The following is a 24643-nucleotide window of genomic DNA, read 5'->3' as shown; positions in this document are numbered from 1 at the left end:
TTCCCTGCCTGAGGCTGGATTTCCCCCACTAAGATGAATATCAGGGGACAGAATGGGGGTTGGGAAGTGATGAAAACCTGGGCCTTTTTCCTGTCACCATCACTGCAGTCAGAAGGGGACTGGAGTGCCCACGCCACGAGCCCAGGGCTTGAAAAATGTAAACGTCCTGGTCCCGCAGCTCAGACACAGCATTTGGAGACAGATACTGCCCAGGATTAAAACAGTTGAGTGGAAGCTAATAATTCATAATACCTCCACGAGGAATGATCAAAACATCTTGGCCCCATTGTGCAACTGAGGAAAGGGTATGATCATCTCTCCAAATGGTTTTTAGAGAAGTGCTCCTAGCCAGCTCGTTAATGACCAGGAACTGACCCCTCATTAATTTTGCTGGGACAGCAGGCTTGCCAATCACAGCTATGCTGGGCACAGTGGCTACTTTCTCTCTGAAAGCCAAGTTAACAAACTTAGCGAGGTACCCTGCCCCTGTTATTTCCAAGACATTTGCCCATTTGAGCCTTAAAACTCACCACTCCTTACAGCAGCTCACCAAGTCCCCTTGAAAACAGCCACGCTTTCTCTAACACAACCCTCCAGCAGACATTTCCTATGTTCCTTAAATAAACAGACAACCCCCTACCAATCAAAAACAGATGATGTCTTAAGGAATGTATTTGTAGATCCTTCTAGTACCTCAAGGGGACCTACAAGAAAGCTAGGGAGGGACTGTTTACAAGGGCATGGAGTGACAGGACAATGGGGATTGGCTTTAAATTGGAGAGGGGCAGATTTAGACAAGACATAAGGAGGAATTTCTTCACTATGAGAGGGCTGAGGCACTGGAACAGGTTGCCCAGGGAAGTTGTGGCTGCCCCATCCCAGGAGGTGTTGAAGGCCAGGTTGGAATTTAATCTCAAGATGAATTAACATTTCTTTCTGCAATGCTATTTTCTTTCTGATGCTGATAAGGCTTGTATTACATATTTTGGATGCTGGTATATTATATTTTGGTTTATGGTTTTGTCATATGAGCATCATAAACGTCATCATATATCATTCCTGGAGGCTAAGTCATGCTCCATTGGAAAGCAGAGGCAAAACGCTTAGTAAACTGTTCAGAAAACTAATTTGCAGGTTAAAATTTATCTTCTGAGAGCACCAGTTTAGAAACTGGAAGCTGGCCACAAAATAATGTGTGATAGAAGAAAGCATATGGAGTAATTAACCTCCTCTGTCATACTTGTATTTTATTTTCTTTCTCAAGCGAGAAACATAGATTGTACGGAATGAATGAGATTGTTCCCAGCTCCACCAGATGCATCTTGAATCCTCCCCACTCAACAGTTTACTGCAGACAAAAAGTGAAGCAAGCACACATTCATTAGCCCTGCAAGACCAAACACAAGCTAAAGATTCATGTTTAAGAAAGGCAGCAAAAGCAAGAGAATGCAAAACGCCAAGTTTTGCCTACCCTAAGGAACAAGTAAGAATATATGAGACATGCAATGACTCTCAGCTTAGAAAACAGCACTTATTTCATTGTTTTTCAGCCATGAGCCGTGTAATACAAAATGTTACCTTCCTGAAATGAAACATTTCATAGAATTATAGAATGATTTGTGTTGGAAGGGACCTTAAGGATCATCCAGTTCCAACCCTCTTGCCATGGGCAGGGACACCTCCCACCAGACCAAGCTGCTCAAGCCCCCATCCAACCTGGTTTTCAACTTCCAGGGAGGGGGCATCTGCAGCTTACCTGAGAAACCTGTGCCAGTGTCTCACCACCCTCATTGTCAAGAATTTCTTCCTAATGTCTAATCTAAATGTCCCCCTTCCAATTTAAAGCCATTCCCTGTCATCGCTCCAAGCCCTTGCAATAAGTCCCTCCTCAGCTTTCTTGCAGCCCCCTTCAGGTACTGGAAGCTGCTCCAAGGTCTCCTCAGAGCATTTTTTTCTCCAGGCTGAACAACCCCAAAATATTTGTTAAAATATGAAAAACACTATGATGTCAGCATACAGTGAGCTTTCCCAGCACTGTCCTCAAAGCTTCAAAGAGACTTTAAAGAATAAAACCCCAAAAATTTATCATCACTTACGCGCAATATTGCTAACTCCAGAGCAAGATGCTTTGCTCTGTAATTACAAGAGCTCTCAGTAAATATTTACACAAACAGAGGTGTACTCTACTGTTTAACCAGTTCTGTTTTTCCCTCCTCTCCCAGGTGACCTCACACAGGTGTCTTTGTTTTGTTTTCTTTTATGGCTCCCCCAATTCGTTGCCAGTAAGTATGTTTATAAGCAACCAATGGTGCTTCATTTTCTTAAAAGGACTCGTATAGCACTTTTGAAAAACACATTCTACTCACAGCAAAATATCTGACCGCACAACTATATAACCGGCACTGTCATCTTTTTAAAATTGTATCACGTTGCTGGGCCTGCTTCTATAAAACTGATTTAAAAATATCTTTGTCACTTATGAGTTTGGCTCTAGTTTCACAAGCTCAGCAGAGAATTCCCCGAGACTTCCATTTTTCTGGTACATAAAGACCTGCATGTATTTTCTCCCACTGCCAGCATCCCAGCTCTTTGAGCTGCTTAGGTCACTTCAAACAGGTATGATGGACACTTCATAGAATCACCAGGTTGGAAAAGACCTTTGAGATCATCAAGCCCATCTGTACTTGTCCACTACTAAATCATCTCCCTAAGCACCTCATCAACCCACCTTTTAAATACCTCCAGGGATGAGGACTCAACTGCCAACCTGGGAAGCCTGTTCCAGTGCTTGAGAACCCCTTCTGTGAAGAAATATTTCCTGATATCCAGTCTGAACCTCTTCAGTGCAACTTGCTACCATTCCCTCTTGTCCTATCACTTATCACCTGGGAGAAGAGACCAACAGCCACTTCACTACAACCTCCTTCAGCATAGTTGTAGAGAGTGATGAAGTCTCCCCTCAGCCTACTTTTCTCCAGGCTAAAAAAAACCCAATTCTCTCAGCTGCTCCTCTATGATGTTTGGTGAAGCGGCTGGAGAACAAGTCTTGAGGACGCCACATGAAGGAACTATAACTTCTTGTAGCATACTGTGCATTCAGTGAGATTTTATAAAGCTAAGATGCTGCTCTAGAAGGACACTCTGAAAAGAAAGGAAAATGAAAGATTGCAGACAACACGCATGAAGAAATACTTTGCAAAACAGCAGTGCCTTCCCCAAGGCGTCTGTGCCTTTAAAGTCCAAGTTAGATTCCAAGTGCTAAGGCCCTGATACTGCAGTATATCTCACATATTGTGATTGACCAGGAAATACATTGAAAAGCATTCAGCCAACAGTGCAGCAGCTGCATAGCAAGAGAAAACACAAATCCCTTTTAATTTCACATCTACTGAACAAGCACAATACATCATCAACTAAGTAGAGTACAGTCCAGGGCAGGCAGGAATACTTAGCTATGCCAGCTGATCCACATATGAATATCAGTCTCATTTCAAGTCCTTCTGCTTAAAATAGACTCCAAACAGCAAGTTCAATCTCAAAAGCCACAGCCTGCTGGAAGTTCAATGTTCCATTTATGGCAAGGAGATAGGCTCCCTGTCAGGGAAGATACGGTGGTGTGAACCTCCAAGTCTGGCTTTGAACAGCCTCTTCCAATACTTAAAAGGCACCTGTATCCTTCCAGTGACTACTTATGGAAGCCAGATCTTTATTTTGAGAGGCCTTTTCAGTCAGCTCCTGGCAAGGTAGGAATAGTTTGATAGGAATGGCTGGACTTGATGATACGGTGGGTCTCTTCCAACCTGGTTATTCTATGATTCTATGATTCTATAAGGTGCAAATGAGGTGTCTACAGACTGGACCAAACCTCACAGTTCTACATAAAAGGGCAAGAACACAAGCAGGTGAAAAGAAACACCATTTATGTAGCAATCTAAAATAGTAATCATAGAATAGCTTTGAGTTCGAAGACCTTAAAGATCATCCAGTTCCAACCCCCTTGCAATGGGTAAACCTCCCACTAGATCAGGCAGACCAAGGTCCATCCAACCTGGCCTTCAACACCTCCAGGGATGGGGCAGCCACAACTTTCCTGGACAAGCTGTGCCAGTGCCTCACTACTCTTATTGTCAAGAAGATCCTCCTTAAGTCTAATTTAAGTCTGCCCCTCTCCAGTTCTTACCCGTTCCCCTTAGGACTATCACTCCAAGCCTTTGTAAACAGTCCCTCTCCATCTTTCTTGTAGCCCCTTCAGGTACTGGAAGGTTTGTCTAAGTTCTTCTCAGAGCCTTCTCTTCTCCAGGCTGAACAACCCCAATTCTCTTAGACTGTCCTCGTATGGGAGGTGCTCCAGCCATCTGATCATCTTTGTAGCCCTCCTCTGGACCCGTTCCAATAGCTTCCTATCTTTCTTCTGTTGTGAATTCCAGAACTGGGCAGAACACTCCAGATGCTTCACAAGAGAGGAATAGAGGGGTAGAATCCCCTCCCTTGCCCTGCTGGCCACGATTCTTTTGATGCAGCCCAGGACACTGTTGGCCTGATGGGCTGCGGGCACACACTGCCAGCTCTTATCAAACTTCTCATCAATCATCACCCCAAGTCCTTCTCCTCAGGGCTGCTCTCAATCACATCATCCCCCACCCTGTGTTGAAATCGTTGTAAATGATCGGTTCTTCCACCCCACAGCTTTCCAAATTACAGCCCATGGACTACTTTATATCATGGCTGAGGTCCTTATTTCCAGTAGTATGAAAGTACATAGAAAAAAACTAATTGAAGTCATTAATTATTACTATTCCAGAAAGATATTATGTGGTCATGAATGGCCAAAAAAGGGACTCAAGATAACTCACGAGAAGGAAGAGCAACGGTTTCAGGCCTCCCTATTAATATCTCATCACTGCTATGAAAAATCTTGGAAACCTCTGTCACATTAAGAGTTATCACACCACAGAAGCAGCTGAGAAGTTTAAGAAAGGTGCGACTATATGCAGTAAGACAAACACACATACTAGGAGAAAAGTAACTCTGTCAGCATCTGATCCAACAAAGAAAGAGAATTTCAGACCTTTAAAAGACCGAAGGCAATGCTGATCACTGAACAGCTACAGTCATACTCCACAGTCCTACAACCTATACATAACACAGGACCACTTACTTCCAGTATTTTTCCTAAACAGAATTTGGACAAGTATTTCCTGCTCATGGATTAACTGAGTTACTGAATATAATTCTTTCCAGCATAGTGCTTTGTTTAACTGATGAGACAACTGGCTTTTATGTCTCAAATACACTTTATTCCCTTCTTCGACATAATAATTTGCTTGGTCAAAATGCCTCCATGCCTCCCAAGCTTCCTGGAGGCCCCCTTGAGGTACTGGAAGGCTTCTCCATCATCTCCTCGGAACCTTCTCTTCTCCAAGTTGAACAAGGGTCATTGGGCTCTAGAAAAGGATGCGCAGGGAGGTGGTTGACTCACCTTCCCTGAAGGTGTTTAAGGCACAGGTGGACGAGGTGCTAAGTGATATGGTTTAGTGTTTGATAGGAATGGTTGGACTCGATGATCCGGTGGGTCTCTTCCAACCTGGTTATTCTATGATTCTATGATTCTAAGCCCAATTCTCTCAGCCTGTCCTCATACAGAAGGTGCTCCAGCCCTCTGATCATCTTTGTGGCCTTCTCTGAGCTCGTCCCAGCAGTTCCATATCCTTGTTAGGCTGGGCATATTTTATTTTGAGACACAGCAAATTGTGAAATGTTTCACTGACTACAGAAGTAAAATTAAGGTCTTACTCAAGTACACTCAGATAGGCAAAAAAGCACAGCTCCACCAATCAGTAAAAGTCACTTCACAATCCAGTATAACAATGGGTTGACGTGACGACAACAGTTAAGATTGCAAAGAACAAATTTAACATACAGTTCCAATAAACAAAGTATTTGTCAACTGTTTTGCCATCTTCTGCAGAACTTAACAGAACTTTGCCTCCAGAGTGGAATGAAGAATTTGGCTGCTCAGGTAGCCCTTTATGGGAAAAGGCATCAAGAGAAGTGAAAAATCAGCAAGCTGCACTCTAACGATATGGAAATTAGTAAAAATTAATACAAACTTATTTTTTGCAAAGTAAAAATAAGTAGAATGGAAACCTGAGCCTCTATGACCAAAAATATAACGTAAAGAACTCTCAATATATTTCTTAAAATAGTACGGTTGAAATGTTATCACTTGTAAAAGTGACAACAGCCAATCCAAATGTATAAAGAAAACAGCAAATATCTACTGAGGAGTGAAAGGAATAGAAAATGCTGCAGTTCGTTCTCTTATTATGACAAGATAACATGTTAAAGTTTGCCACGCTGACCAGCAAAGCAGACTCAAGATTTAGGGAATAATTTCAGACTCGGGGAAGACTCTCTAAACGATCTTTTGCAATGACTTGATCCAACAACAGCGTGGTATCTAAACTTCCCACATAGGTTGTCTGCAGGACAGTCCAGCTTCTTCTGTGTTATAGTGCACCAGTTTGACGGCGTTCACTCAAGCTGTAAGAGCTAAGCCTATAACTCCTTCTTCCTAGCACAGCCAAGCATACACTTATTAAAATAAAGGTCCATCAATTTGTTTCCCAAGGGCTGAATTCTAGTCCTACTAAAAATCAATAACAAAAACGTCCAGCTACTTCACTGCTATCAAGTTCTGACTTTAAAAACAAACAAACAAAACGAAACAGATGGACTGTCTCATGCTACCATATTTTACAAAGCTTTTAGTCTTCTGTCACTTGAATATTCATACTAACAGGAAAAAAAATAATAAAGAGAAGACTTGGACTAGAAATCACAGAATCACTGAATAGTTTGGGTTGGAAGGGACCTTAAAGCCCATCAAGTTCCAACATACCTGCCATGGGCAGGGACACCCCCCACCAGATCAGGCTGCTCACAGTCCCATCCAACCTGGCCTTGAACACTTCCAGGGATGGGGCAGCCACGACTTCCCTGGGCAACCTGGTCCAGTACCTCACCACTCTCGCAGTGAATTTGAATCTGGAAATCATCCTATGGGCTAACATTCAACAGCTGAGTACTATCAATTTATTTGTTTAGAAGCCACACAATCTACTATTTATTTACAAGTACACCAGTCATGGTTGAAGCTAAAAGCTTATCTTGAAAGGATTTTCATTTGACAGTTGAAGATTAAAACAGAACGGTAGAATTTGTAACTTTTCTGTAGATATCCAAAAGAAAGCAGTATTATTCTACCATTCACTGGTGCACGTCAGAATCTCTCACTGGTACTTTTGAGAGTAACTGCTAGAGTACTGGGATTATAGTCATAAATAATAACCATTTTAAGACTATGGCAAATTCTCTCAAGTATTCTGTGCCTCAGGATTGTGTGTGTGTGTGTGTGTGTATATATATATATGCCTAATGCTCCTCCATATCTTCATCTCTCTGTAACTATTGTTAAAGTCATGAGCGCTAATTCTGTAATGTCATCATTGTTATACAAGTTTGATTCCAAATCCAAACAGAAATGCTCAAAGTTGTATGCTAGGTCAAAACGAAATAGTTGTAAATAATATTATAATGTGACTTTTCAGAGTTCACAAACAACTTTAATATTAAATAACCATTACAAGTCTTTATTATAAGTTTCTATACACGACTGTATATAAGTTTCTATACAGCAAGAGCAGAACTTTTCTCCTTGCTGTGTTAAAGAGACACTAATATGATTGCTATATTTCATTGATTTTGACAGAAATAATTGCTCAGGACTGAAACTCATTGTAAAAGACTCAAGTCCATCCTCCCATAAACACTTCTAAATGTTTATGTTGTGAAAACACATGATATTGCAACACAACTGAGTGCAAATGCCTTATAAAACAATCTAACCTCCACCTTCCAGATCCAAATCTCATTGTCACCTTGCAAGTCTTTTTGAGGTATCAGTGAAAACCTTGGTTAGACACATTACCTGACATTTGGTCTGTCTTTTAAAGTAAATTAAAAACACTCACTGGAGTTTTTGAAAAAAAACCCAACAAAGCAAACAAACAAAATAAAAATCCAGTATAAGAGAAGCTGTTAAAAAGGCTACAGAAGAAATCCATACCATAACTCCTCAATAATTCAGTCACTGTAGTTGAAGCAGTCAACACCTGGAGTCCTGTGCCCAGCTCTGGAAACCCCAACATAAGAAGGATATGGAACTGTTGGAACAGGTTCAGAGGAGGGTTACGAAGATGATCTGAGGGCTGGAGCACCTCTGCTATGAGGACAGGCTGAGAGAGTTGTTCAGCCTGGACAAGAAAAGGCTCCGAGGAGACCTTTATAATGGCTTTCCAGTACCTGAAGGGGGCCTACAAAAAAGCTAGGGAAGGACTTTTCACAAGGTCATGGAGTGACAGGATGAGGGGGAATGGCTTTAAATTGGAAGAGGGGGAAGATTCAGGTTAGATGTTAGGAAAAAATTCTTCATGCTGAGAGTTGCGAGACACTGGCCCAGGTCGCCCAGGAAGGTTGTGGCTGCCCCATCCCTGGAAGTGTTGGAGGCCAGGTTGGATGGGGTCTCGAGCAGCCTGGTCTGGTGGGAGGTGTCCCTATCCATGGCAGGAGGGTTGGAACTGGATGACCTTTACGGTTTCTTCCAATCCAAACCATTCTATGAACTTGGTGATGTAAAGGGTTTTGCATTAACTACAAAACCGATGAGGTTCACATCCATCTGTCGATGCTATTCTTATTTCTGTTAAATGATGCTAAAATGTAGCAGTACCTGCTATTGCAAGCAGCCTTCTATATGCTCAGTTATCTCCATCAGTGGAAGCAGATTAAGGCAGTATCATTATTGTTTTCCTGGTTTTGAGCAACTCTTCAACCCCACTGTCTCCTGTGTAAGAGTTAAGCCCAACTCTCCCCCCAGAGATGTCACGTTTAAGCCATTCAGGGGCTTCTGGTGTGCAAAAGCCCAGATCCAACGAGGAGTTAAAACGGACATTAGGATTGTCTCAGTTTTTAAACAACATACTGCTTAGGAAGATGCGACGCAAGAGGCAAAGCTAAAATTGCTAAGATCTTATTCCATTGACATGACTTTCCCACTCTTACTGGAATGATTTATTTATTTGTCTTTGAAGAGAAGCAAAGTCCTCTGCCTCAAGGTCCAGTCCCGGCGATGTTCTTAGTCTACTTTATGTGTAAAACAGATTGAAGCCCAATGGATCAATGAGTTTCACAACTTACGCTCATCATCACAACATGCAAACAAATTTTACCAAAGCATCACTTCGAAAAGCTTGGAAAATTCTCCACTGTGCTCCTTTGTTTCTAAGAAACTTCTGCTGTTTCTGCTATCAGCAAGTTTGCTATTTTGGCGTCACGGTAAAGCCCCAGTGCCTCCATTTCTGACCCCTTCAAACAAAAACAAGCTGCTCAACAATGTCTAATCCGTGCGTCATGTAATCCTGCTTAATACCCTACAAACTCTGGGTAATATTTGGGTAGTTTTTAAATTTAGCAAAGAACATCCTGGCCTACTTCAAATATACCCTTGCCTTGGGTAGCGTCCCCTTAAAATGTCCCCCACGCTCATTTCCAAGAAGAAAAGCAAGAAGAGAAGATGCAAGAGAAACGAACAAAGGAGAAAACAAGAGATCCTGGTCTACCGGCATAATAAAAACATATAATATTACAAATCAAATTATTGAAAAGGGAATGCATTATGCCAGCACGAAATATAACACTCATAAACAACCAAAGAGACCTTCTAACACTGCGCTGACCCCATTTACCAGCACGAGACAGAGCCCTGCATGAGTACATCCAACGCTCGGCTTCCAGCGAGGGGAGGACAGCGGCACGGCCAGCTAAGTCACGCAAGGCGTCCTCCCACCACCACCGAGCTATTAATATCAAGTCGGCTATCGTTCCGCCGGAGAAACAGAAAATCCCTTCTTCGAGACATCTGCTTTCCACAGCATCATTATCTTCCAAGTGGCTCGCGCCGCAAACGCTACCGGAGAGGTCTAAATGAAATTTCCATTATCAATCTTCAGTACAGCCCCCGGACTGTCCTTCCTAACATCTCCCAGACCCTTGCTGAAGGACAAATATGTTCCTATTTTGTTTAGGCTGTCAGGCAGACAGTCTCCAATCATTAGCCTCTTGTCAACAGCGATGCTGGGGTAGATTACGAGCGCGGAGTGCTTGTCATGGCAGGTGCATGGCCCTGGGGCTGCCATCTGCCAGGAAGGAAGTGTTCTCCTCTCAGAGGCTGAAGAGATTGACAAATAATGTAAACAAAACACTGAATCATTCCTAATCTATGGAATCAAGCGTTTGCATTCTCCTTCTGCAAGTCGACGTTACCATCGGAGGTGGGGGGTTAGGTCTGGGGCTTGGGTTGTTTTTTTTCTCATAACTATTTCTACGATGGATTTACTAAGATTAAAAAAAAAAACCAAACACACTCTAAAATAACTTTTATTTAACAGAGACAGGCAAATCTGGATTTGAAAACAAACAAAAAAACATCCAAGTATGCTTATTTTGGAAAGTATTTCCCCACTGTTAACTTGTAATGTGCCTCTTTCCAGAGTGGATGGCTCTTCACTGTGCACAAGGAATGGGATTTTAATTACTAATTTTGCTACACTTACACACAACTTTGAGCAATCATCACTGATAAAAAAATTGAGAAAATGCTATTTTAAAAAAAAAATTCAGTAAAAAAAGTCTGGACAGTAACAGAACACCGAGTGTTGGGTGTGGTCTTATAAACCATTTTTCAAAGGCATTTCTCATGATCAGATTGAGCATCTTCCCTAAACGGTGCTTGTTCAGTGGCCCATTTTTTTTCCACAGCACAACTCCATGCACTGATCAGGCGAATCGCTGCGATCATGGCTATTCTTCAAAGTTATTTGTTTCTGTCTAACTAGCAACCCAACTTTGAGCGAGCCTCACGTTACTGTACACGTTTGCACCCCAACACTCCACAAAGTATGTTTTGAAGTGAGCTTTTGTAAAGACGTACGCAATCTTTATATTAATTTCTCAGTGTTTTCCATCAGGCGTGTGACACCTAAGCCTTAAAAACTCACTTTAAATACAAACCCTTACAACTCTACAACTAAGAGATTTGTTTACAGTTGGACTCCAACGCAGAGGTCTTTTCCAACCTGATGATTCTATGATCCTACCTAAACCAGGGTGGAAGCTGCAAATGCAAATCTTAAGTGGTAATCCTTGTTTCCTCTACAGCTGACAGATGCAGAGAAAAAAATTGTGCTACTTTATAACTTGAATTTAAAAGACGTGGGAGCAGTCATCCTTGCTGGCTCTGTTTACTGCTGGTGGCTCTTCAGAGAGCCTGGAGGACTGACTTGCCCAAGATGCTCCCATGCTGGATGGTTAAAGGCAGATGAGACAAACACCAGTGGAAACAAACAAACCCCACAAAACACGAGGAAAATTTTCCTTTAGAGAAGTTGCAGAAGGAAAACCAGATTTTTCAACAATGGGCAGCAAGGGGACTGCTGAGCTGAACTCAGCTTTGCGAGGCTGCCACTCTTGACCCTCTGGATCCATACACACAAAAGCTTTAAAAATAACTACATACCAGACAACAGACACACAAGCAAAACATATTTGAACTTTGGGGTCACTCCACCCTCCTCTAAAACCTCAAAGGGTACCACTGATTTCCATGTATACGGCGACTGCTTCTAAGCCAACACTGTAAAAAACAACAACAGAGTTGTGAAACCCTCATTACACATCCTAATTTATCCAATCAGGTGGTACACTCGCTTTAAATTGTTATTGCACACAGCACGACAACATAATATTAAAACTTCTACAAGCTCTGCTGAAGTATATCATGACTAATACACAACACAAAGACAAAACACATGGATGACCAGTATAAAAATATACTGTACCTCAACAAACTGGGGGAAAAAAAAAAAAAATCAGATATTATCATCTCTTATGTGCTTGTTACTTTAAAAAGACACATATTAATGGTGCTTAAAGAAAACCTGATATAAAGTGAAAACACCTGACGTACCCACGTCACCATTTAACTGCTGAACAGGGAGGAAAGTTAGATTACGTGCAATTAACTGCAGCTTAATTTTTCTGTACATGCTTGCTGGGTTTCAACTTCTAAACCACTTCAGCATTCCAGCATAAATAATGCTATTTACAAATCATAGTAAACCAAGTGTAAAGAAACCTGTGTTATTCCCTCCCTATTTAAAAAAAAAAAATTAAATCAAACCACCTCTATATAAAACCTGTCCTAATGCTGTTTCTGTTCAAACATTCCTTTATCCACTTTACTTACAAGAGAACCTTAGTCTCTGTTGCTATCTTGAAAGAAATCAAGTAATCAGAAGCAATCATCAACCTAAGCATTTCCTCTGCCTTGAGCAATGACTGTACTGGTTCATTTTGGAACAAACCCACCATTCAACTTGGTCTATAACAATTTATCTTAAATGACTCAAAGTAACTATGACATTCTTTCTATAAGCAGTATAACTAAACATAATCTAAAGCATAAAGGGGAAAAAAAAAAAAGTCCACCACGTTACACGTTTTAACATTTCATCTGCATAGAAGAAGCTGACATCCGTAAAATCAACTTAATTTAAAATATCAAAGGTATAATTTAATCTTAGATAACTTCAGTTTGTATTTCACATCTCACAAAAGGCAGTGCCAGGTTCAGACCTACCCATTTTGGTGTAAAATATAAGCTGAACGACAAGAAATGCATGTCTAGAGACAGTAGAAACCATTGAATTTTTAATTCTGTGCGTGAGAGGTAAAAAATAAAACTACGTAAGGTATTAAAAGTAGTTCAGTTCTTTCCATTCTCATTTTGACATTCTCACAAAACTTATCAGTAAAAGAAACTCCTACACTTACAACTAATTTATTCAGAAAATATTTTAAAAGATGCGTAGCTCTTCTCACAGAGAATAAAGGGGTTTTTTAATACTTTTAAGAAGTCATTTAAAAATTAATACGAGTTTTGTACGAGACACAATTAAACATTCTCATGCCAGTCTGAGAACCAGAACTTTATGGCAGTTGGCATATTATAAGGAAAAAAATAAATGTAATTTGTTGTGCAAAGTAATTCCAAAGAAAAAGGAAACAAGGGTTATGTCTTCAATGATCTAAAAAATGCCATTAGAAAGACACAGGAAAAGATTTCTTAAGATAGGCTTTTTATTGTTTAGCTGCAATCATAAAAGCCTCACAAACGTAAGAGCGCGGGAAGGGGTCATTATTATGAAAAATCAACTTACTACATCTCAAGTAGATGCATTACAGATGATGACTTCTTTAAATAAATCAAGACAAAAGAAACTAACACAGGAGGAAAACAACCCTCAGGGGGTTTTTTTTGCACCATTACACACAGCATCTGTTCACTTCCAGAGAACTAGACCAGCTACTAGAAACATTCACAAGTTACAGAGCACTTGGTTAGCGGAAAAAGAAAACAAAATTCAAGATAACCCACCCCAAGCCTGGTGTTTTCAATCAAGGAAAACGCCCTATTATAAAGTCATTACATTTAATAGGAATTTAACTTCAGAATTTCAGGGTTACACACAAAGAATGAAATCTTAACCTCACCAAAACCGAGACAGAAGTCCCATTTGACTTCAACAGAACTAAGATCCATCATAAAAAGTCACATTATTATAGGGTGTGATCTGTCATAAATACACCAGCATAAATAATTCACACTCCATGAGAAAAATCAGTGTAAATATCTCCACAAATAATAGAAACAATAAACAGTTCATATGTTTTTAAGCAAAAAAGCAGTCATAATTTAAGAACAAAGGCTAATTATCACCAAGTAGCAAGTTTTAACCAACCAGTAACAATTTTATTTATACACTGATGCAAGCGTTTCTCCAGTTATTAAATATCGACACACTTTCAGAACACAGCAAAACTAACTGATAATTTCAAGCAACCTTTTAATTCCTCTGTTTTGACAGCAGCTGCGGATGCTCTAGCTTGCTCGACAGGATAATATGGACAGAGATTTCCAAAAACACAGCACTCCCTACAGCAGAGGCAAGTTACCGATAGCAGAAAGACAAGCTACAGGTAAAAGAACAGCCACCTTTTAACAATACAAATTATTTCCTTTAAATAAGTATCCATGCCAAAACACGCCCACAGCTACCAACCTTCAGGAAGAACTCAAATTGCTTTTTTTTACATGCATTTTACACAGATCGAAGTATTAATCTATTGAGAAGATAATGACAAAGAGTTTGTTTGCATCCCCTCAATCTCTGAGATTCTCCAGTTCTAAATATTAAATATATGTGGATTTCCCATTGTTTTGGAATCCTTAGAAACCTCTCGTAGCTTTTGAAGCTTCTCACTTCACTAATAAAGACAAGTGTGAGAAAGGGTAAACAAGCAAAACAATGTTGATTTTATACAAGCTACCTTTGTGCAAACCATTGATTTTTACAAAACTAGCTTCTCTCAAATCTACCTGAACTACTGCCGTGTCAAAATAATCTTGCTCATGCTCAAAATACAGTTTTCTCTAGATTGCATATGTGTTTCTCTGTAAAACACAAAATTCCTAGTAGTCTCCCCAAAATCACAACATTTAAAATTGAAATATGCTGCCATGATACTTGGTGGTCTTCTCGAGCAGTGGCGGAAGCCGTTGCATAAACAAACTTCAGGGTGAAATCCCAGTGAAAAGCAAAAGAGAAAGTAGGGAATTTGCAAATGTTAATGACTTGGATAAAAGTCCTTTGTGATACATTTATCCTTCACCATGCTACGACTTTTCCAGTTGGCTCGCCACAAGGGCAATTCACCCGAAACCCCAGGACTGGGACCTGCACACTGGTGACTGCTGATCATAGAATGATTTGAGTTGGAAGGGACCTTAAAGATCATCTTAATTCCAACCCCTCTGACGTGAGCAGGGACACGTCCCACTGGATCAAGTTGCTTGAGGCCCCATCCAACCTGGCCTTGAACACCTCCAGGGATGGGGCAGCCACCACCTCTCTGGGCAACCTGTTCCAGTGCCTTCCCACCCTCATTATGAAGAAATTCCTCCTTACGTCCAGTCTAAATCTGCCCCTCTCCAATTTAGAGCCATTCCCCCTCATCCCATCACTCCATGCCTTTGCAAAAAGTTCCTCCCCAGCTTTCTTGATGCTCGTGTTGACTTTTTTTCCTTACCACCTTGGCCCAATATTGGCTGCAGCCACCTCCGAGCCCCAAAACCCTGAGCGCACGCGGCAGGTGGGCACGTTCCTTGGGGGCAACCAAGTGGTGGAGAAGACAGGCTCCCCTCCTACAGCCAGCTTAGATCTCAATGAGCTTCTCCAGAACACTTCTCCATGTGGTCTGCGTTTAACAGCTTATAGGAAAGCGGAAAAATAAATACGCATGCAGATTAACTATTAAAATAAGGCAAGCCTGTAATCACCCTTTGACAAATACATCGCAGAACTGAATCCCTCTCCTCTGTACACTGGGTACCAAGTGAACACGACAATGTTTACATTATTATCCTTTTGTTTACTGGATGGGAAGGAGAGCAGTCGGTTCCCTCCGCTTATTCCAGCTCTGCGAGCACGCTCCCATCCACTCCAGGTTTTCTCATTAACTGGTGCCCGCTCCCCTCCCCCTTTTATTCCCCCCATCCCCTTCAGCAGCCTGGGGAATGTTGTGGAAATAGCTCTTTCCCAACAAGGGGCTTGGTTTGCAATTGGGGCTGTAGGTTGCTTGAGAAAAAAAAAAAAAAAAACAACAAAACTTCTCATTTTCTGGGGAAAAAAAATCAGTTTGCAGAGCAAAGGGTGGTGGGAGCTCCTCATTTTTGTGGAGAATAAATAAATAAATAAATAAAATCAGTTTGCAAAGCAAAGAGTGGTGGGAATGCAGCCGGGATCTGGTTTAGTAGCGGACAGGTACGGTTGGACTCTATGATTTCAAAGGTCTTTTCCAACCAAGTGATTCTATGATAAGGAAATCAGGAACTACCACGTCCGCACTGGTCTGGGTCAAAACAGAGACCCTTAAAAACGACCCCAGTAAAACTAACAGCAACAGATAAACCACGCTCTGCTCTCGACCCTTCCTGTCATACAGAATAAGCGTTCATCCTTTCAAACTTTTGACATTTCATTCAACAATCCTCTCGCCTTAATTAGGTTCAAAGCTTGCTCTGCAAACGGTGGATTCTCTCATCTTTTCCATCTTCCTCTACTTCCTATCAAAAGAGAAAATATTTTCTTCTTCCTAATCAACTGGCTACTAAGAAAACAGAAGAAAACAAAACCTGCGAGCGGATCTTGCAAACCTGCTGCTGTTTGACTGCTCTGAGCAGCAACACTTACTCATCACCAAGCAACTACGCTTACCTGGCACATCATTGCACCTCGCAAGACCCATAAACGTACATCCCAGCTATATGTGAACGCGGGATTAGAGCGCCCTATCTTGCATATATTCTGCAGCAAAGAGAATCCCTACAGCTTCTCCTCATTAACTTTTAACCCTTGGCAGCCTGGCTGGTCTGTGCCCTCTTCAACCAACCCCCAAGTGCACACGTACAAACTCTCACTTATCATAGAATCATAGAATAACCAGGTTGGAAGAGACTCATTGAGTCCAACCATTGAGTCCATCATTGAGTCCAACCATTCCTATCAAACACTAAACCATTCTCCTTAGCACCTTGCTAAGAGGAGGTAGATTGCTATGGGAGGGGGGTGCATTTCTTTGTTTCTCTTTTTTTTTTTTTTTCTCCAAACAGCATAACTAGCACCTCCACAAAGGAACAGCTACACAATTAAAACCTCCGGTTTTCTCTCCCACTCTCACGTTTCAGATTTCTTCGGTTTGTTTTCTGTCTCTGCACCCCCAGCATTTGCAATCCATATCCAAGCGAGCCGGCCAACTGGTCATTCACGCTGGGACTGAGCCGCCAGCTGGAATCTCCTTACACATCACCACAGGGTGGGCCTTGAAGTGAAATGCGTGACAAAACACGCGACAGCTCAGGCATAAAGTGACTTTTGGAAAGATTACTTTTTTTTTTTCCAATTCACATTCCACGCTCACCATGATTTAAACTTTTGCAAGAGAGAAGATACTTCAAAACCAAGATATTAGAGTTTAGCCTATTCATTTTTGGTATGATTGACCTACCCAGCTAGACAGCCAAGGATTTTTCTGTAATCTAATGTTCTCCGTCCAACAATCCTGTTTTTTAACGCAATCATTCTACATTTTAAAATAGGATTTAGAAGCTGCATTAACATAAGGTATTTTGGTCACATTTTCCAAACGCTTTCCAAAATGTTACATAAAAAAAACCCTCTGAAGTACAGCCTAAACATATTAGCTGCGTAAACGTCACTTTCTATTGGGGTACCCAGAAGCATACATTCATAATAATAGCACAATAGAATTCCAGCGCGAAAAAAAGTATCCCCAAATTAAACTTTTTCTCATACAAAGAGCTAGTGAGTTCCTCCAAGGCTGTCCATTACAGCATGCATTAGGGGAAAAAAAAAAAAAAAGAGATTTTTAAGAAAGCAAGGAGGAAGAGCACTCTACCCAACAAAACACAACCTGCGGTGAGAAACAACTACTAAGCACCAACAGGAATCAGAGGCAGCCGCAGACGTAGCTACTCACCTTTCACAGCACTCGCTTCTTTCAGGTTGTGAGACAGAAAGTCTATGCTGGCATAGGCGCTCATCTCCACGCCGTTGATGCCCCCGTTTAGGACGTGCCTGGCCTTCGACCTGGCTCTGTCGCAGTTTGCCAGCGTGCCGTCCATCACATCGATGGCGATGTAGTTGAGGCCGTTCTGGAAGCCAGCCGAGGTCTCCCGGCACATAGGGCTGCTACCCTGCTCCTCCTCCAGGCCTTCGCTTTTCCTGAGGGACACGTTCTCCACCGAAGCCGAGTTGTGCCGTTTGGGGTGGTGCGCGAAGGAGGGGGACACGGGGGTCACAGTGGTGGTGGAGGAGAACGTTTCCGAGCTGTGCCTCCTGCGCCCCTGGGGATCGGCCCGGATGACCTTGGCCCCTCGGTTGGGGTCAGGGGGAGGGTTGGAGAGAATGAAAGCCTCCACCCCAGAGAGGGTGAGCCTCTTCACCCCAGCTGTGGGGCTGGTGACCCGGGCACTTTCTGGCTTCTGAACGATGGGTTGGGGCGGCGTGGTAGCCATCCCAAAGGTCATCTCAGTGTAATCCCCACCATCGGATGGGCTGGACAAACAAGCCACCTCCACCGCCTTCAGGTAGCGCCCATCAGGCTGGCTGGTGCTGGAGGAAGAGCCTGGCGAGAGCGCTTCCAGGGAACCCACCGAGACCGTGCCCGACTGGGAAGGGGACTGCGACCCAAAGTCAATGTTCATGTAGTCGGAGAGAGGGGAGCGCCTCTGCCCCGTGCCCGAGCCCAGGGAGGAGGCTGGGCTGTCGGCAGGCAGCGAGGGGGGAGAATAGACAGCGGCATCCCCAAAGTCAATGTTGATGTATTCCCCGGGGCTCTTGGGTTCGGGTGGCAGAGGGTGCTCGTTCATGCTGGGCAGCATCGTCCGCAAGGTCTCCAAGGAGAGACGGCTGGGCCGGGCCACCCGCTGGCACCGCTGGCTCAGGAAGCTCTCGGTCCGGCTGTGCCGCAGGGGCGAAGGCACCATATGGCTGGAGGGGGCATAGGTGCTGGCAGGGGACTGGCCCGCTCCGCACACCACCACCTCCTCCGGGATCATCCTCCCGGGGGAATTCATGAAGACGTACTGGTCGTTGTCCTTCGCCGGTCCCTGGCTCTTGTAGGAGCGGGGCAAGGAGCCGTACGAATAGCAGCCAGGCTTGGGGGGCTCGCCAGACCCATGGCCCGAAGGGGCAAAAAAGAAGTCTGGAGGGGTGAGGGAGGGAGCCTGGGCTCCGTGATGGGGATCCCGAGGGGACATATTGATATAGTCACCGTTACTCAACCTCCCATCCGAGCTCTCCACGGACAGCTTGGAGCCACACCACATCCGCATGTACCCGCTCTCATCTGGGGAGCTCTCCCCGGGCGAGCTGGTCTTGTAGCTGCCCCCATTCCCGGGGGACCCACCGCCCAGCCCCGCTCGGGGCTGCAGGATCTGCTTGGGAGCAGACACGCTGGTGGGACTCATGGGCATGTAGTCATCACCACCACCTCTGCTCCCCTGGCCCAAGGCGGCGGCCACGCCGGGGGTCATGGGCATGTAGCCATCGTCATCGCCCCCAGCGCCACCTCCTCCCGTCGGGGGGCCGAGGTTGGTGGTGCTGCTGCTGCCGGAGCTGCGGTGGGAACCGATCTCGACGTCGCCGTAGTCCTCGGGGTACGGCGTGTAGGTGACTTTGGGGGACGCCCCGGCGTGGCAGGAGGGAAAGAGGCGGCCGGAGCTGCCGGAGAAGGTGGCTCGCATCAGCGTGTACTCGTCGAGGGAGGCGGAGGAGACCTGCGGCGGCGCCGAGCGCTGGCGGCACGGGGTGGTCAGCGAGTAGGTCCTCTGGCGGTGGCCCCTGTCGCCCGCGCCGTCGGGGCACGGCCGGTAGCAGAGGCGGCCGCTCGGAGGTCGCTCCATCGCCACGTAGCCGTAGAGGTCGGCGTCCCGCACCGGGGGGGTGTCCGCCACCGACTCCGGGGTGTTGCTGCGGTTGCTGGCGGTGGACGAGGAGGAGAAGGGGCGCGGCTCGCCGCCGCCGCCCCCCGGGCTGGAGCCGTACTCGTCGAAGGACATGAAGCCGGCGTCGCTCGGGGAGCCGGAGACCGAGGCGCTGCCGCTGGACGGGCGCTGCGGGTGATGCGGGGGGGCGGGCTCCGAGCCCAGCCCGCTGCTGGACGACAGGCTGCCGGGGCTGGCGGCCGAGGGGGGCGAGTGCGAGGCGGGCATGGACATGGAGCGGCTGCTCGGCAAGCCGCCCCCGCCCAGCACCGGCAGCAGCTTGGCCGCCTGCCTCCCCCCGCCGCCTCCCAGCGTGTGCGAGCGGCTCAGCGGGGTCCGCGCGGGGCCGGGGCTGACGGGGCTCCCGGCCAGCGAGCCCACCCGGCAGCCGTCGCCCTCGCTGGCCGTTCGCACCCGGCCCGGGGCGCCCTTGGAGCCGGCCCCGGCGGCGAGGCTGTCGGTGCGGGAGCGGCGGAGGAGCCCGGTTTGGCTGGGAGGGAGGTTAACCAGGTGATGGTGGTGCCGGCGCCCGGGCACGGTGATGGGGTGGGTGGCCGAGGCGCCGCCGCCGGTGCTCCCCGCGGCCCCGCCGGAGGAGGAGGAGGAGGAAGACTGGCTCTTGCTGCGGGGTCGGAACTCGGAGAGCTCCTTGAGCGCCTTCATGGCCTCCAGGATGGTCTCGTGGATGTTCTGCGCCACCACCGAGTCGTCCGCCTGCATCCAGAGCTCGCCGGGGCCGGTGGCCGCCGAGCGCCCCACCTCGATGAAGAAGAAGCTGTCGGAGTGGCCGCAGCGGCGGATGTTCATGAGCTGCAGGGTGACGGAGGGCAGCTCGCAGTTGAGGCGCACGAAGCCGATGGTGCGGGCCGACAGGCAGAGCCGGTGCACGCCCGTCAGGTTCTTACTCTGCCCTAAACCTTTGGGCTTGAGCGTCACCTGCCAGACCTCCCGGTAGGCGGCGGCCGCCGGGGTGACGAGCCCGTAGTTGAGCTCGTCGCCGGCCAGGGAGGCGGCGGCAGCGCCGCAGGAGGCGGAGAAGGGGGAGGCGAGGTGGCGGTGGTGGGGGGACCCCTGGCCGGCGGCTTTGCCCTCGTTGAGCAGGTCGGTGAGAGCCCGGTACCAGCCCTCCTGCTCCTGCTCGTTCTCCGCCGCCACGGCGAAGTACTCGTCCTTGGTGTAGAGGGCGATGAGGTACTTGTGCTTGGCGTCCGCTCGCTTGTTGATGTTGAGGCACGAGTCGAGCGCGATCACCCGCTTGGGAGCCCCGGATTTGTTTCTCCATTTCTTCTCGCTCTCGTAATACTCCAGCCGGGCCCCCCCCGCCTCCTCCCCGCCGCCGCCGGGCCCCCGCAGCACGAAGAAGCGCTTGTGGCCGTGCTTCTGCTTGCGCAGGTAGCCGCACTTTCTCACGCCCTGGTTGTTGTTGTTGTTGTTGTTGAGGTTGGGGCCGGGAGGGGAGCTCGGGGGCGGCGGGGGGGGCAGCAGCCCCAGCACGGCGGAGCTCGCCATCCCCAGCCCCGCGGGCGGGGAAGCGCGCTGCCCGGCTCTTCTCTCTCTCTCCCCGGTGAAAAATTTAAAAAAAAAAAAAAAATACACACACACTAAAAAAAAAAATAAATAGAGAAGGGATGGCGGTTAAAATAAAAGTTCTTCCTTCGCGCGGTCCTCCGCCGTCGCGTCGAAGCAGCGGCGGCTGCCGGCGGCTCCGCGGCTCGGGGACCGGTGGCTCCGCTGCTGCTGCTGCTGCTGCTGCCGCCGCCGCCGGGAGTTTCGCCGTAAGTAACACATCGCAGCCGGGGCGCCCCAAGTAAAAAAGAGCAAAACAACACGTGACCGCCGCCCGCGCCGAGCCGCTCACACACCGGGGCGGGAGGGGGCGGGGCGAGCGGCCGCCGCCGCCGCCGCCGCTTTCCCATTGGCGGGCGCCGAGAGCGAGGGGCGGGCCCGCCGGCCAATGAGGAGGCGGGGTGGGCGGGGTTAACGCCGGAGGCGGCGCGCCGGCCAATGAAAAGCGAGGGGGCGTGGCTTTAAGGCGGAGGCGGCCCCTCCCGCCAATGGGAGGTGGGGTGGGCGTGGCTACAGCGAGAGGCGGTGCGCCCGCTGATTGAAATTGAAGGGGCGTGGCTTAGCGAAGAGGCGGTGCGCCCGCCAATGAAAAGCGAGGGGGGGTGGGTCTTAGGCGAGATGAGGCACCGCCCACCAATGAAAAGCGAGGGGGCGTGGCTTAGCGAAGAGGCGGTGCCGCCCTGCTAGAAAGCGCAGGGGCGGGTCTTAGGCGAGATGAGGCACCGCCCACCAATAGAAAGCGAGGTGGGCGTGGCTTACGGCAGAGGCCTCCGCAAGCCACGCCCCCCGGCTGTAGGCGCGCTCCCTCCGCCCCCCCCCCCCCCTCAGTCCTGCCTCCCCCCTCCCCTCAACCAGGCATGGCGAGGCGATCTGGTGCAGCCCCTCATTAACCCAGAAGGAGAGGGGGTGGGGGCCACGGGTGTCGCTCGCGGCATCCACCAACCTCCCCTCCCTCCTCTCCCCCCCGCCCCAATTCGTTTCCGGGCGCTGTGTGTGCGTGAGCTTCTCTTTTTTTCTCTCCCCCCCCGCCCCCAACCCGCGTGTGTGCGTCAGGCCTTGTCGCACACGCCCACACGGCGACTCCCACCCGCAATTTAATTACGGGGGGGGTCAATGGATGCCTCCCCCCCACCCCTGAAGTCAGAGGGGGATGCTTGACAGAGAGGAGGGGGCATCACTTAGCGCCTTTCAGTGGGGGGAGGCGCTAAGTGATGCCCCCTCCTCTCTCTTTAAGGCAGTTAAAGTGAGAGATGCGGGTCTCCAGGCCCCCCCACCTCGTTTACCCCCTCACCTTAATTACAGGGGGGGTTTCTCCCCTTACAGCCAAAGGGAGGTGGATGGTGAAAGGGGAGGGGGCACAATTTTCCATTCTCTCTCCCTCAACACCCTCGGGATGGCTTCTTGGCTCCCTCCTCCCTGAAATTCTCATAATAAGCTGTTTAGAAATCAACAGCCCCTCACTGGGGAAAGAAGAGGGGGGTGGGAATTGGGAAAGCTGCCTGTAAATACCAGCACGATGCAATAAAGCAGCTTTTAAAAGAAAAACTCTCCCATTCATCTCTAGTAACTGTGGCCGGTTCTGGAATCCTCAACATAAGAAGGAGATGGAGCTGTTGGAACGAGTCCAGAGGAGGCTACAAGGATGATCAGAGGGCTGGAGCATCTCTCATTTGAGGACGGGCTGAGAGTTGGGGTTGTTCAACCTGGAGAAGAGAAGGCTCTGAGGAAACTAAGTTAGAGTCACCTTCCAGTACCTGAAGGGGCTACAAGAAAGCTGGGAGGGAGCTGTTTATAAAAGCGTGGAGTGATAGGATGAGGGGCAATGCGGATAAACTGGAGAGGGGTAGATTTAGACTAGACATAAGGAGGAATTTCTTCACTATGAGGGTGATGAGGCACTGGAACGGGTTGCCCAAGAAAGTTGTGGCTGCCCCATCCCTGGAGGTGTTCAAGGTCGGGTTGGATGGGACCTTGGGCACCCGATCTAGTGGGGGGTGTCCCTGCCCATGGCAGGGGGTTGGAACTGGATGGTCTTTAAGGTCCCTTCCAACCCAAACTATTCTATGATAATATAACAGATCTTAGAAAATAGAAAAACTCGGGAATAGCTGATTTTCTGCCTATGACTGGAGTGGGTCAGGCTCTCTGCTGCACTCGCACTACGGAAAACATAAGGAGAGTTAGTTATCAGTACAATTTCTTGCCACTCTAAGCCTTCTGGGTCCATAGATACCAAGAACAGCCATTTGTCTGCAACACCTTTGGAATCTGGAAAGATTTTTCCAGGCGTTTATGAAGTATACTTGGTACCCTTGAGCAAGCATTCTTAGGTCTGACGTGTAAAAAAGATGAATATCAATTCATGTACTTCATATTTCCATATATGTTATCCACGAGTAGGTAATATTCATTGGATATACTGGTTGTCACAGCAGAAATAAGTCTGCAAACATTTTCTATGGCAAAGGCATTAGGATAGAGCAGAATTTAAGGTTGACGTTTCTATTTTTTTATTTATGCATTAAGGAGCATCTATGACAGCTCATATTTAGCAGTGTCCAATTCATTACAAATATTATATTTTCCATAATTTTATTTGGAATTTGTTTTTTAATGCGTAACCTGGGCACAGAGCACAAGAAGTGGGACTTGGTTGTGCATATAATTCAGGTTCAAAAATACTATTGTTTCTTGACCGATGCTCTAGAACAAATGACCCCAGTTTACCTGGGCGATTTATCTTGTTTGGAGTTTTTTCTGAACTCCTCTAAATTGCTTTTCAAAACTATCTCCCTATTATTTCAATGTAATAACAGGAGCATTTAATTAAAATAAATGCACTACCACTGCTCGTCCATCTCACCTGCCAGCTACAAGTCACTGTTTTTACAGGCTGGCACGTCTTATGCTTCAGCTATTCCTATGTGTTGTGGACCATAATAGCTTTCATTTCTGAAATAAGTGGGTTTTCAGAGATACAGCGGGCTGTGAGTTTGGTTGGTTGAAGCACAGCACATGCTCTCTTGTTCCACCAAGTAATTTCAGGCAGAAGAGGGTGGTGGACAAATAGGGACAGCAGCGTCTTCAGTAGCTGCAATAGATTTGCCAGAGGATGTTTGCTTAAATCATCTCTGTAGAATAATTCCGTCATGATGAAAGAAAAAAATGATCTCGTTTTATCTTCCTTGTTCCTTTTTTTCTGTCATATCGCCCTGCCCCTTCTGTGTTTCACCACGTTTATCTTCTAGTTTGAGGTCTCTGCTGGGAATGCCTTGCTAATATAGGAAATAGACCAACAAAATAGTGCTAATATTCACACCTTTCCTGCCTGCT

The 24643-nt window shown here is 46.7% G+C and overlaps 1 protein-coding gene across 2 annotated transcripts in view; it reads right to left on the bottom strand.

Annotated features, from left to right (window-relative positions):
* IRS2 (insulin receptor substrate 2) overlaps positions 1-21507 on the bottom strand; it is a 32818-nt gene extending 11311 nt beyond the window's left edge. Inside the window, exons 1-2 of one of the 2 annotated variants that reach the window (XM_069883465.1) lie at positions 17737-21507; positions 13236-16303 (exon numbers count right to left, since the gene is read on the bottom strand). In XM_069883465.1, coding sequence (XP_069739566.1) covers positions 16278-16303; positions 17737-21253 — 3543 coding nt within the window. In that variant the 5' untranslated portion in view covers positions 21254-21507 and the 3' untranslated portion in view covers positions 13236-16277. Of the gene's footprint in view, positions 1-13235; positions 16304-17736 lie in introns of those variants that run through there. The other variant, XM_069883466.1, reaches the window with a different exon arrangement.
* Positions 21508-24643: the final 3136 nt, after the last annotated feature.

Source organism: Phaenicophaeus curvirostris, chromosome 1, assembly GCF_032191515.1.
Source record: "Phaenicophaeus curvirostris isolate KB17595 chromosome 1, BPBGC_Pcur_1.0, whole genome shotgun sequence".
In the NCBI taxonomy this organism is placed as follows: Eukaryota; Metazoa; Chordata; class Aves; order Cuculiformes; family Cuculidae; genus Phaenicophaeus; species Phaenicophaeus curvirostris.
This window is presented reverse-complemented; position numbering and strand designations above follow the sequence as displayed.